The sequence below is a fragment of the Vombatus ursinus genome, unplaced genomic scaffold, assembly GCF_900497805.2.
Source record: "Vombatus ursinus unplaced genomic scaffold, bare-nosed wombat genome assembly UNPS02005286.1, whole genome shotgun sequence".
Classification (NCBI taxonomy): Eukaryota; Metazoa; Chordata; class Mammalia; order Diprotodontia; family Vombatidae; genus Vombatus; species Vombatus ursinus.
In genome coordinates, this window is record NW_020945064.1 from 15,082,509 (window position 1) to 15,096,332 (window position 13,824).

Below are 13,824 nucleotides of genomic sequence, written 5' to 3' on the forward strand. Positions count from 1 at the left end.
TGTGTGTGTGTGTGTGTGTGTGTGTGTGTGTGTGTGTGTGTGTGTGTCTGTTGTTTTTTTTTTGTTTTGTTTTGTTTTTTTTAAAAGAAAGTTGCATTTTTTTTCTCCTGGTGGGGAAACAAACCTAAGCTATCTGTGATGGAGTGGGCAACTTCTTTTACTTCAACTCAAGCTCAGTGGTCACGAAATGTCAAGACATCCCCGTCCTCTTTTTGAAGATGTTGCCAACATTTACTTCAAAAACATGATCTGCATTGTGATTCTAGATTATAGCTTGCAGAAAAACAATTCTGACTTGTTCAAATTAGCAGAGATTTGAAAAATCCCCTGCATTACCCACACAGGGATGACAAAGGGTGGCACGCCGGGTGAACTCCTGTCGGTGCCCTGTGGACCCACGTTCTCCTCCTGTTACGTGGGAAGCACTCAGGACCTTGTCAGTTATCAACCAATCCTTGGGTCTTCCTGACCCATGAAATCAGGTAGCACCTAGAGGTCAGACCGAGTTAGGAAGGTCTGAAAGTATCTGCTCCTGGCAAGTCAATCCAAGTACTTGGAACAGGGTCTCGGTTAGGAATGCTGGCGATCTGAAGGAGGTGGTGAGGCCACAGGGTAGGCTGAAGTAGAAATTCTAAGAGACACACACAGGGAAGGGGGTGAGCCACCATGCTTTAGGTTCCTAGATTCCTTCCCTTGGAGCACAAATGGGGCTGTAGCAGAAACCTTGACTCTGCTTCATCTGTCAGCTCCCTCCTGGGCTAAAGTACATTATATCCACCTGGACACTGAAAATTACACATACAAATGTGCACATACAGCACAAGGCAGGTTATGTTCATCACAAAACCAACATTGCCCCTGCCTTTCTTTCACAAGATCCAGCTTTAAGGAAATTAACAGACAGTGGGAAAACCTGATGCTGTTTGTAAACTGAACTGGGAATTCCCTCTAGGGAGTAAACATGAGTCCTAGACCACTGAGAAAGGGTGTTTTCTGGGCCCACCTGGGCCTCAAACCCTTAACCAAACCTGATAACAAGAATAGTTTTCTGCCTTGATCCTGTCCCTAGGATCCAGAAACAGCCTGGAGACTGAGTTCCCAATAGGATTTCTCACTAGACAGGCTAAATAGTGATTAAATTATACCAATGGGGGGATGGGGGGGAGGTGAATCACCAGTTCCTACAGGCAATACAAGCAGCACAGCATGGTCACTTGGCTCAGAAGTCTCCTTAGGACACAGTCATGGGAGGAAGAGCTAAAGAAACTTGACTGTGAGGGTAAAGTACATACAGTTTACATAAGACTCAAGGATTGAGGAGACTCAAGGACCCAAATACTATCACAGCCCAGAAGTGCAAGGACCTGAAACTTCCCCCAGGAACTAGAATCCTCTCTTCCAGCCATGTCAGTAGGACCCCTCAGAGGGTAAATAGCAGTGAGACCAAACCAATGACCTGCCTGTCTGTCCCCTGCCCAGACTGAGAGAAATGTACATGGATAATTAACTACTTTGGTATGAACATAAAACTCTTTCCCTAGATCCCCAATCTATGAAACAATAGCACCAGGGGATGGGATGCTTCCCAGAGAAGTTTTAAAAAACCATACTGTGTGAAGTTGAGTGAGGGCTACAGTCCTCTCTTACATTGTGCTGAGAAAATACAGAGTCTGGCAGTAACACACAGTTAATACAGCCTTTAAAAACAGAAAGCGGAGAGGGGACGACAGGGACGGACCCCAAACCAAAGTCTAGGGTGCACAAAGTGCCGTAGCAGCAAGCAGATCCTCCACTTACAACTTGAGGAAAGGGCCAGAGGGCATATGTAGCTGCTGGGCCAAAAGTGAAGATGGAGGCCATGTGCACAGGGGACCGGAAGAACAGATCATCCAATCCAAAGTCTGGGGAGATAAGGAAGAGCATGGCAGGAAAGGAAGGGAGGCTCTGAAGAAGTCAGCATTGTTACAGCTAAAGTAAAGAAGTCAGCCTTGAATGGCCACTCGTGTTGTGTTGTGTAAAAGTCAGGGTGTCCCATGTCTTAAGGGCCTCTAGCCAAGAGCTGGAGACTGGTTTTGGCAGGATGGGCATCCTTCCCTCCCTTTCACTCTTGAAAGAGAGGCCTGGAGCCTGAAGTTGTGACAGCACCGGCAAAACAATGACGATCAGACTGCATTTCTTGCTTCTCTTGAAGAAGTCAACACCCAGATTGTGTCAAACTCAGGGTATACCCAAAACAAGGTCTTCTTTACATTTCTGAGAATTTAAAATAAAACCAGAACCCAAAAGACAGTTGGAAAAGATGTGTGTGAAACCTTTCTAGTGATCTCTGAGACCAATCTCTTCATTGCCACTCAACAAACAATTCCACCAATAATCAGACTTGTTCCCCTTTGGAGAAATCAGCAAGCTCACTGTGTGGATTTGACCCAAAAGCCGACCAAATAAGATGGTAAGGCCAGGAAAGAGAATATGTCTAATCACTGATGCACGGCTGAGACCTCATTCCCGTCAAAATGGTGAAACAAATCATGGCCTGTAGAGGGAGGCCCAATTCAAAACTTTGATTTAAAAAATAAAAATTAAATTAAGAAAAAACAAACAAAAAAACCCAACCACCTTCAAGATAGTGAAGCAGCATTTTCCCCCTCATCGGGCTGGAAGGGAAGGCATCCAGGGTGATGGATTGTGGAGGCTGGTGGGACACAGCATCACAAACCAAAAAGAACATTTTTCAAGTAGGAAAGAGTTGTCTCGTTGGAGAGCATCTGAATGTGTTCATTCCCCTTCAGCTCAAGCAGGGTCACCTCCTGCTTCTGCTGATTCACCCACTTCTGGCAGTGCAGGGCGCTCTCCACATTCACTGTACCATCACCGTCGCCATAGAAGATCTTGGGGTCTCGGTCAGGAAAGTTTTCATAGTAGAAAGAGTCTGGGGTCTGGACACCAGTACCATACAGGCAATGGAGCCGTACTCCAGGGGGAGTCATCTGATAGACCAAGGGCTCTGTGTCTTGTCTCATGAACCAGCCATCCTCAAAGCCAATATCCTTATAGAACTGCTCATAGTCCCGGAGGGTGTAGTTGGCTTTGGGGGTTCTCACAAAGACCTTGTCTGGGGACCAAGTATAATTATAGGGAAGCAGCCAACTTGTCGAGACGGCAGATCTCTGCTGCTCTCTGATTTTCAGAGGACTGATGACCGGAATTCTGTTGTTGTCTCCTGTCAGGGGTAAAGGCTTTGGTTATTCATTTATGGCTTGCGATCAGACTCCTCTCCCTGCCCACTAAGTGGCTCTCAGCTCACTAAGAAGACCCAGAAATGTGAGTAAACACCTAGTGACCTATCCAGTTTGGCCAAGAGGGGAGTAAGAGCCTGGGGATGTCTAAGTTCAGGTTTGCCTAAAGGAGGGCTTGTTTCCCATTATCCATAGTCTTCGGCTCTTGACCCCTCTGGTTCAGTCACCCCTACAAGACAACCATGAAGAGATTTCTCACTGCGGTTCTATTTCTGAGCACAGGGCAGGATCCCAGCGGGCTGGACTGAGATGCAAAAGGAGTCGAGCTCAAGGAGGAAATACCTGAAGACTATGCCTCTCTCCATCCACAATCTATGAAATTCAGAGGCAGGAGTGACATGGAAAGCCACCAGGTGTCACTGCTGACTCACAAGGCAGAGGTCAAGGGAATCCTGAGTTCATGTTCATAGCTTCTAGAGCTGAAAGGGACTTTCAGGAGGAGGAAAAGAAAAGCACAGAACAAGGGTGGGGCCTCAGTCCCACAGGTTCCCCCCTCCTGGACAGAACCACGACACATAAAGGCCGACAGAGCCCCAAGAGTGTACCTTCTAACAACCCCTTTGTTTTAAAGATAAAGCCAGTCCTGACATCTATGCCCAGAAGGTCTCCTGGGAGATGTGGAACCGAAACACAGAAGAGAAAAAAATTTTTACTGGTCTGGGAAATTCTCATTTCAGAGGATACATTCCCACTCCAGGAACCCGGTGATACGAACAATTGTTGCTTTACGTCTTCTCCTCTCCATCAGGATAGAGACCAATCAACGAGCCTCATGTCAGTTAAAGCCACATGGGGCGGCATTCCTGGAGGTGAGGTTGGGTGCCATCCCAGCTGAATACATTTAAGCTAATTACTCCTTTGCCCCAGAGGGGGTTAGACCAGAGGACTGATCTCAAAGAGCCTTTTGGCACATTCTCTAACCCTGAAGATGAGCCCTGGAGTCTCTGGAGCAATAATAGCAAATGAAAATCACTAAGTGGAGATGTGACTTTCTGTTTAGTGGAGGCTAACAGTAGAAGCAACATGAATATGGTTCTTTCAAGTATGCAAAGTACTTTATAGGCATTGTATTAACAGCTGTGGGAAGGGCCCTTACTTCAAGTAAGGAAGTGCAACCCCACTTTTGGGGTTCATTTGACAGGAGGAACTGACACCCACCCAGCTACCACAGGTCTGAAGTAGGATTTGAATCTAGGTCTACGCCAAGCATTATCTAACAGGAGCCTGGTAGCAACCATGCGAGGTAACACTGCTATTATCTCCCTGCTATAGATGAGGAAATTAAAGCTTAGTCAGAGTCAGTGACCCGACTATAATCCTAAACTATTGTAAGACCTGGGACTGAACCCAAGCTTTCCACTACACTGCCTCCCTCCAAATGATCAGCAGCTTCAGTGAACTGTGAGCTCATGAACTCATCCTTGGCTTGGGCCATGGTGTCTTCACAAAAACCCAAGGCATCAGAAAAAAATCTGAACACTGCTCAAGCTAGGAGAGAATCACCCTCCACTTTGGAAATGCTGAAAATCCTCTCTCATTCCTTCCTTCCTCCCTCCCTCCTTTCCTTCCTCTAATCATAAACAACAGGCAGGAAGTTTCTAGTTGAATCAGTTACCCTGAAACAAGGAAGGAAAGGCTAAAGAGCTGACGAGGCCACAGACAACTGTGAATGGCCAGCCCAACAGGAACATGTCACCCTCAGCCACTGTGGCAGAATTTGGGATCTTATTCCCCGAGAGCAGAGGCTGGCAGGATTTCCAGGAGGATCCTCCCTTTGGAAAGACAACCAGGAAGCATACATTAAAGAAAACAGAAAGCTGATCACTGGACACAGGCCAAGTACACTGATGGACACACGTCTAAAAGTGATGGAAATAAGGCCCTAATGCTCTGATTCTATAAATTAGGGATGACAGACAAGGAGAATGTTTTTCCTCTCACCTCAGCCTTGATTCTACTCATGAACTTTCCCTTTCGCAGCAGCAGGACCCCAAAACCTCCCCGTCCCCACACTCTACCTTCTCCCAGTAGGAACCAACCTGAAGCTAGCACTCGAAGGGTCTTGGCGACCCCTCCCCAGGGAGGGCCCAGTGCCACAAAGGAATGGATGTGCTTGTCTTTCCAGTCCTGCGACTGCTGGTTGAGGAAATAAAGTGTATACATGTTGCCCATGCTATGGGCGATGAGGACAACAGGGCCTCCATACCGCTTGTACATCGCCTCAATCATCTTTCGGAGGGCACAGAAATAGTGTCCGTTTTCATCTAGGAGAAAAAGTGAGGCACATGCAGGTTAGAGAAAGTGCAAAAATCTCCACAAAGAGGTTTAAGATGAAAACTTAGGGCATCCATTGGGCTGGCTATATGTAAAGGCCTGAACAAAATTAGGAGATGACAGGTAGGGGGTTGTATTTCCGCTTTGCTAATCTCTCTCTCTCTCTCTTTTTTTTGGACAAGACAGATGTGGGGTGAGAGACAAATTTACTGAGGGGACAATTTTTAGATTTTCCTGCAAGGGCCTCCATCCCTCTACTAAGACACAAAACGGCTTGCACCTCACGTTCAGGGGATTGCAAAGGCCATCTCCTTAGTGACTTACAGGAAGGGTAACACAGTACTCATACTTTGAGGACACGTTCCTCCTCTGTCACACATAAACCCTGGGCAAATGTCATCCATGTCATCCATGAGAAACTCACTTGGGGCTTTTCTCCAGTCATAGGGAGCTCCTTGGACATCTTCTCCTCTGCTGTAACCCCAGCCCACTAGGATCTCTACCAGAGTGAAGAAATAGGCTCCTGTGAAGGACAGACACAGCACAGAAAGGATCAGTGAGTGGCTCCTGGGACCCCCTCGATTCTGCAACACAACTCACTATCACAGTCCATCTGGGGACTTGGCTGGATGCCAGAGAACATGAGAATGCTGACTACTCCCATCTGATCGAACAGCTATCACCCTGTGAGGGGAAGTAGGAAAGACAGCACTTTGGGCATTTAAAAATGTCAGAATCTTCAGTCTGTCATGCATGGAATGAAGAGGATGGACGAGAGTAGACAGATGGTCCCAGAGGTGCCTTCCAGCTCCAGCTCTCTAATTTTGCTGCCCAGGAATCCTCACACATCGGCCGTGTAGCCCACCACAAACCCTTCTAGTGCCAAGACAGCACGTCGGAGGAGACTGGCTGCCATGTTCTACAAAAGACATCCAGTAATTGGAATGAACCACAGAAAATCCCAAAAAGAAAATCAAGTTAGAAATCACTATGGGGGATTGTGCCAAAGATGACTATGTTCCAAATTTCACCTAATCATCACCACATACTGCCTTAATTCCCAATTCGAAAGCCAGCTGGGGAGGTAGGGTGGCATAACGGAAATAGCCCCAGATTAAGGAGTCAGGGAACCTCGGTTCTGCACAAAATACTTAAAGCTTAAAGGGATACTAACCTAACGATGTCACATTGAAGATGAAATGATTTGTCCAAGACCACCCAGGTTCTCCTAGTCCAGCCCCACCCCCCACCATCCCAGTTCTACTAATTAGCCGTGACCCACCACCAACCCAAGCCTCAGGGGTTGACCCGGATGACTGGATAAGCTTCCATCTAGCTTCACCACTCAGCGTATCCTTCTCACACTCTGATGATTCTCCATTTTTCAAAATAAAGTTCTGTTTTGAGAAGTCACCACTTAGAGTGGTCAATACTTAAAAATTACTTTAAAGAAAAAACCTAAAAGTTGCCTTAAGACAAAAAAAAACCCTCTCTTTTTCACAACAACACATCATCAGCTCTTTGAATCTAGTCTGTGGAATTCACATGATACCTGCAAAGCATCAATTGACCTTTATTCCAGAGGCAAGGCCTGACAGTCCTTCTCAAAAAAAAAAAACCACAGGATCTTCTAGGAAACAGATAGCTCATAGATTTACAGCAAGGAAGGACCTCAGGGACCAGCTAGATCAACCCCTTCATTTTACAGAGGAGGAGACCTTAGAAGGTAAAGTAATTTGCCCAAGGTCACCACGTGGCAGTGCCAAGATCCCTGACTCCAGGTCCAGTGCTCTTTCCACTGGGATCAACAGTTCCCAGGTATCTGGAGCCTTCCTACACAACTGGTGACAGCACAGGATTTGGAGGTAGAGGAATATGCGTGAATCTTGCTTCTGCTATGGATTTCCCCTCTCTGAGTCTCCGTTTTCTCCTTCATTTAAAAAAAAGAAAAAGAGAAGAGGATACAGAAGTAGAGAAGAGATAGAAGAAATGCTCTCTAAGGTTCCTTGCAGCTTGTAATCAATGCTAAGATCTCAACACATTCTATTTTAGGAGGGTCAGAGATTCCAGAGTTTTTCTATAAAATGACAGAGATTTAGCCCTGGGATCTCAGTTATCGAGTTCAAACCCCTCATTTTAAATATGAGAAACCTGTCAAAGGTCAGCCCACTGACAAGCACTTCATAAGCATTTCCTTTGTGTCATGCAGGTATTGAGTGTTGGGGATACAAAGAAAGGCAAAAACATGGTCTCACAGTGAGCCACTGGGCAGCACTCAAACCTGAAGCCTGTGATTCCCAATCCACGGCTCCTGGCAGAGAGACCCTCTGTCCCTCCACCTCCTGCAAACTCAAAGGGCAGGAATTCCACCCCTCTGCTGCCCGCCAAGATGGAAAACTGGTTTCATCTTCCGCATTCCTTCAGGTTTGGCACCGCCTTTTCCATATCTTCCCAGACTACTTTGAGCCATACCAATCCCTTCCTAGCTCCAAACTTGACATTACTTAGGACCTGAATCTTAGTAATCCTCCTCTAACACCCAAGTGACACCTGTGTTAGCATCCAGTCTTTGCATGTTTATGACTGGCTTCTCTAAAGACTAAACTCCTTCAGGGATGAGATTATGTGTCCCCCACAGAAATAAAACAATGCCTTATACAGTCAGGCTTGTGGACTACATGACAACCAAAGCTCAAAACCACAACTCAGGTTTATAGATCTCTCTGAGTTTCCCCTCAGCTACCTTGCTTTGGTAAGCAGTACAATTTATTATTGTTTGTTATTATTATTAATATTATTACCATCACCACTGTACATATAGGGAAAGTGAGCCTCTCAGAAGATATATGCAAATTGCTGACTTCAGATTTATTCAGGTACATAGCAGCATGGTGAAAAGACTTTGTCATGGCAATTGGAAGACTCGAGTTCAAATCTGATCTCTTGTCACTTATTAACTGTGACCTTGGGCAAATCAGCCTCGGTTTCCTCATCTGGAAACCAGAGATACTAGCTGGCCTCCTTACCTTGGGGAGCCTGCTGTGACGACCAAATGAGAATGAATGACAAAGTGCATTATAAACTAGAGAAACATGCACTTCAATCCCACCAGTCTTGGTCTTCACAAAAAAAAAAAAAAATGACATGAGCAGTTTTGGGTTTTTTTTTTTTTGGCTTTTTGGTGAGGCAATTGGGGTTAAGTGACTTGCCCAGGGTCACACAGCTAACAAGTGTCAAGTGGCTGAGGCCATATTTGAACTCAGGTCCTCCTGCCTACAAGGCCAGAGCTCTATCCACTGTGCCACCTAGCTGCTTCTAGCAGTTTCTATTTAGATACTTGGGGAAATTGGGAGGGAGGTACTGGGGGACAGGATACTACCTACCAACAAAAGTTTTGTTAGGATTGAGATATTCCACAGAAAAGGTGTCTCCAAAGCCAGGAACCTTCACATCCACACCATCTGGAGACTGAGTGGTCCTGGTGGTTCTATTATATACCAACCTGTTGGAAAAGTCAAAACAATAGTTACATATTTAATTACCTGAAAGTGCCCAACAGTACTGCAACAAGCAGGGAACATAATGGGGAGCCTTTGAAGCAAAATGCACCTGATATCCATTCCCTAATCCTGTCATAATTGAGATGCTCAACAGCACACACACCAGAATACATACCGGAATATGTCACATACTTCATCAACAGGCATCTATTAAACACCACAGGGGATACAGACAAAACACAAAATAGCCCCTACCCTCAAAGAACTTGGAAGAGATAATATGTAAACATAAGTACAGTTAGGTCCCACAATTGCAAATAATGCCTCTGAAGTGATCCCTTGTATTCAAATCCATACAATTTGAAGTTATAATTATGTAAAATATGGTAACTAGCTCCAGGCCAATGTAAATATGCTATGGGGATTCAAATAATTTGACCAATTACGAAATTAATTATTCTTTTCTTTTCTTTTTTTTTAAGGCAATTGGGGTTAAGTGACTTGCCCAGGGTCACACTGCTAGTAAGTGTCAAGTGTTTGGTCTGAGGCCAGGTTTGAACTCAGGTCCTCCTGACTTCAGAGCCAGTGCTCTATCCACTGCGCCACCTAGCTGCCCCTGAAATTAATTATTCTTACTAATCAGGACCTAGCTGCATGTGTCTGCAATATTTATGTGTGTGTATACATACATTCATACACACACACACACATTATACATGTGTATACACACACATACATGGAGAGAGAGAGACAGACAGAGAGAGGAAGTGAGAGAGATGGGGTGGTGGTGGGGAGATGAGGAAAGGTCTGAACTGAGGAGGTAGCTAAGCCTGAAGGAAAGCAAAGATTCTAAGAATAGGTAAGGAAGCATCCTGTTCCAGGTATTCCAGCTGGAGGGTGTTAAAGGCACAGAGATGGCAGATGGGTGTCTCTTGTGATGTCTTTCTTGCTACTTTCTCCCAAAAGTATCTAAGAGGAGAGGGTGGTTAACACTATCAAATCTTGCAGAGGTCAGGAAAGATGAACATTGAGAAAAGGCCACTGGATCTGGTAATTAGATCATTGGTAATTTTGGAGAGAGCAGTTTTGGGTAGGGTGCAGGACCAACAATCATACTGCCAAGAGCTGAAAAGTGAAGGAAGCCAGAGGAAGTGGAGGCAACGCTTTCTACTACAGACAACACTACATTTAAAAAAAAAAAGAGGTAAAAACACAATTACAAAACACTTCACACAAATAAAGACAGATCTAAATAATTAAAGAAAAATTAACTCCTCATGAGTAGGCTGAGCCAATATATAATAAAAATGATAATACTACCTAAATTGATTTGTTTATTGAGTGCCAGGCCAATCATACTACCAAAGAATTACTTTATAGAGCTGGAAAAAAAATAAACCAAAAAATTCATCTGGAGGAACAAAAAGTCAAGAATATCAAGGGAATTAATGAAAAAAAAAAAAGGGAAGAAAGTGGGAATAGTAGCACCAGATCTCAAATTACACTACAAAGTTGTAATTATCAAAACAATTTGGTACTAGGTAAGAAATAGAGGTTGATCAGCAGAATAGATTATACAGAATAAACAATATACAAATATAAATGAGTATATTGCTGTAGTGTTTAATAAACCCAAAGATACCGGCTATTGGGGCAAGAACTTGCTTTTGACAAAACCTGTTAAAAAAACTGGAGAGCAGAAACTAGGCATAGACTAATATCTCACACCACATACCAAGATAAGTTCAAAATGAGTACATAATTTAGACATAAAGGGTAATATAAGTAAACTAGTAGAGCATGAAAGATCCATGGATAGAGGAAGAGTTCATGACCAAACAAGAGACAGAGAAATGTTCATAAGAGGTAAAATAGGTAATTTTTGATGAATTAAGTTTAAAAGTTCTGGCACAAACAAAACCGATGCAGCTAAAATCAGAAGAAAAGCAGGAAACTGGGAAATAAATCTTTGCAGCAAGTTTCTCTGATAAAGATTGTATTTCTAAAATACATGGAACTGAGCCAAATTTATAAAAATGAAAGCCATTCCCAAATTGATAAATGGTCAATGGAAATGAATAGGCAGTTTTCAGAGGAAGAAATCCAAGCTATCAATAACCGTTATGAAAAAATGCTCTAAAAACCACTAATAACTAGAGAGATGCAAATTAAAACAACTATAAAGTACCACCTAAATCTAAACTGGTTAAGAGGACAAAAAAGGAAAATTACAAATGCTGGAGGGGAGAGATGGGAGAAAACAGATAATGCACTCTTGGTGTAGCTGTCAACCAGTCTAACCATTCTGGAGAAAAATTCAGAACTATGCCCAAAGGGCTATAAAACTGCATAGCCTTTGACCCAGCACTACCACTAGGACCCATGTGTACAAAAATATTTATAGCAGTTCTTTTTGTGGTAGTAAAGAATTGGAAACTGAGGGGATGCTCATCAATTAGAGAGAATAGCTGAACAAGTTATGGTATATGAATGTGATAGAATACTATTGTGCTATAAAAAAATGATGAGCAGGATGGTTTCAGAAAGATCTAGGGAAGATTTATATGAGCCGACGCAAAGTGATCAGAACCAAGAGAACAATTTACACAGTAAAAGCAAAAATGCAACAATAATCAACTGTGAAAGACCTGGCTACTCTGATCAACACAACAATCTACAACAATTACAAAGGATTCGTGGTGAAACATGCTATCTACTTGCCAGACCAAGAAATGTTTGGGGCTCAAGAGTACAGACTGAAGTATCTACTTTCTTTTTCAGAGCATAGCTAATGCAAAAATTTTGTTTTATATGACTTTGTATTTGTAATGGGTTTTGTATTTCTTGCTTTCTCAATGGGTGGGGGAGAGAAGGAAACTGGAACTAAAAATAAATGTCTTTTTAAAAGCAGAGGCAACTTTTTTTTTTTTAGTGTAGATAAGCTTTTGGGGGGGGAGGGGAAGAAGGATACAAGGAGCTAGAGAGAATGGTACTTAGTATAGCAATGCTGGCCTCCCTCATATTTGGAATCTTCTTTAGGAATGTTCTTCAGGACTTGAATTTTAGTCCTAACATGCTATGGTTTGGGTATCTTTGTCTTCTCTCTCCACGGCACTTAGGAAGGATTGAAAGAAAAATGGGGAGAAGCTTGAGTTAATTTGGGTTCAGGAAGTTCTTTGCTCTAAAGAGTTAACTTTATTCCTGAACTATGAAGCTTCTGGGGCAGACACCTGTGTGTTTTGTTTAGCTGTCAAGGGTTATGAAGAATCAGTGGGTGGAAGTCTCCCAGAAGCCCCTGCTCTCCCTATTCCCTTGAGCTGTCCTAGCTAATCATTTAAAAGGGTAAAGTACTCACCTAATCCAGAAAACTACACAAACTAATGTATGTCAAAATAATGCACGTCAAGGGGTTCAGATCTGTGAGCTGGATACAAGAAGACCTGGGAGCTTGATCAAGTTATATGTTTGTATATCCAAAAAGCCACAAAGCATCCGAAAGATGTCATATTAAAAAGACAATGTGTTCCTTCCCATTGATACAATGGTGAAGTGAGCTGGTGGGTGCCCAGACCAAGCAGCAGAGGTTGAAGAACACAGAACCTCTGGCCCAAAAGGAATGCTGTGTTCTTGCTTCACTTAATGAAAAAGTTGAAGAGAAATGCAGAACGCAACAAGGGTTTGGATTTGGATTCTCTTGTCACTGAGCATATTCAGGACAAGCAGGAGTTCTTAAAGGGATCATGGCCAAGTCGACCCATATACAGGTTCCCCTTGGCCACGCTGAGATAATGCTGAAAAGGAACCAATTGTGCCTGAGATAGAAGGAGGTTGCTCAAAAGGAAGCATTACCTCGAAAGAAACTGAAGAAACAAAGACTCATGGTGGGGGAGAAAATGGGATATGAATCTGCAAAGAAAAATGAAGTTAAGGCAAGTTACTGGATGTAAAACCTGGTTTCAAGTATCATTTCTGCTTCTTACTATCTTCCTCTGGGAGCCTGAACTTAAGTTAGAGGAGGGGACTGGATTCTAAGACCCCTTCTAGTTCTAAACTCTATGAGCTTTCAAGGTCATATTATATAAACAAATGAGAAGAGCAGGATGAGCAAGAAAGAGACCAAACCAGGGTCAAAGGGGATCACAGGAGATTTTTTTTTTAAAAAGACAGTTTCAATTGTACAACCAGAATCACTGGTTAGAATTAAAAGGGAAACAGTTAAATGGGGGTGGGGGGAGGGTGTCTTTGCAGCAAATCTCTGATTTAAGGTTTTATATCCAAAATGTATAAATACATTTCACCTTGCACCCTTTGCAAATTGGCAAAGATGACAAAAGATGACAATAATCAATGCCGGAGAAGTTGTGGGAAGATAGGCACGCTGATTCATTGTTCGCGGAACTGAAATAGTCCAACCATTCTGCAGAGCAATTTGGAATTATGCAAAGTAATTAAAATGTCCATACCCTCTGACCCAGAGGTTCTACGATCAGGTTTATACCCCCAAGAAAGCCACTGATAAGAAGAAAGTTCCCATATACATAAAAATATTTGCAGCAGCACTTTTTTGGGAACATAAAAAATCAGAAATAAAATATACCCATTAGTTGGTGAATAGCTAAAAAAATTGTGACTCATGAACATACTGGAATATCACTGTGCTATAAGAAAAGGTGAATGTGATGAATACAGAGAAGCGTGGAAAAATATACATGAATTGATGCAGAACAAAGTAAGCAGAACCAAGAAAACACAGT

The 13,824-nt window shown here is 43.3% G+C and overlaps 1 protein-coding gene across 1 annotated transcript in view; it reads right to left on the reverse strand.

Annotated features, from left to right (window-relative positions):
• Positions 1 to 35: 35 nt before the first annotated feature.
• The window catches only part of PLA2G15 (phospholipase A2 group XV), a 41,060-nt gene continuing 27,271 nt past the window's right edge, over positions 36 to 13,824 (reverse strand). Inside the window, exons 3-6 of the mRNA XM_027846341.1 lie at positions 8,954 to 9,072; positions 5,995 to 6,093; positions 5,336 to 5,560; positions 36 to 3,220 (exon numbers count right to left, since the gene is read on the reverse strand). Of these exons, the coding sequence (XP_027702142.1) occupies positions 2,709 to 3,220; positions 5,336 to 5,560; positions 5,995 to 6,093; positions 8,954 to 9,072 (955 nt within the window). The 3' untranslated portion in view covers positions 36 to 2,708. The remainder of the gene's footprint in view (positions 3,221 to 5,335; positions 5,561 to 5,994; positions 6,094 to 8,953; positions 9,073 to 13,824) is intronic.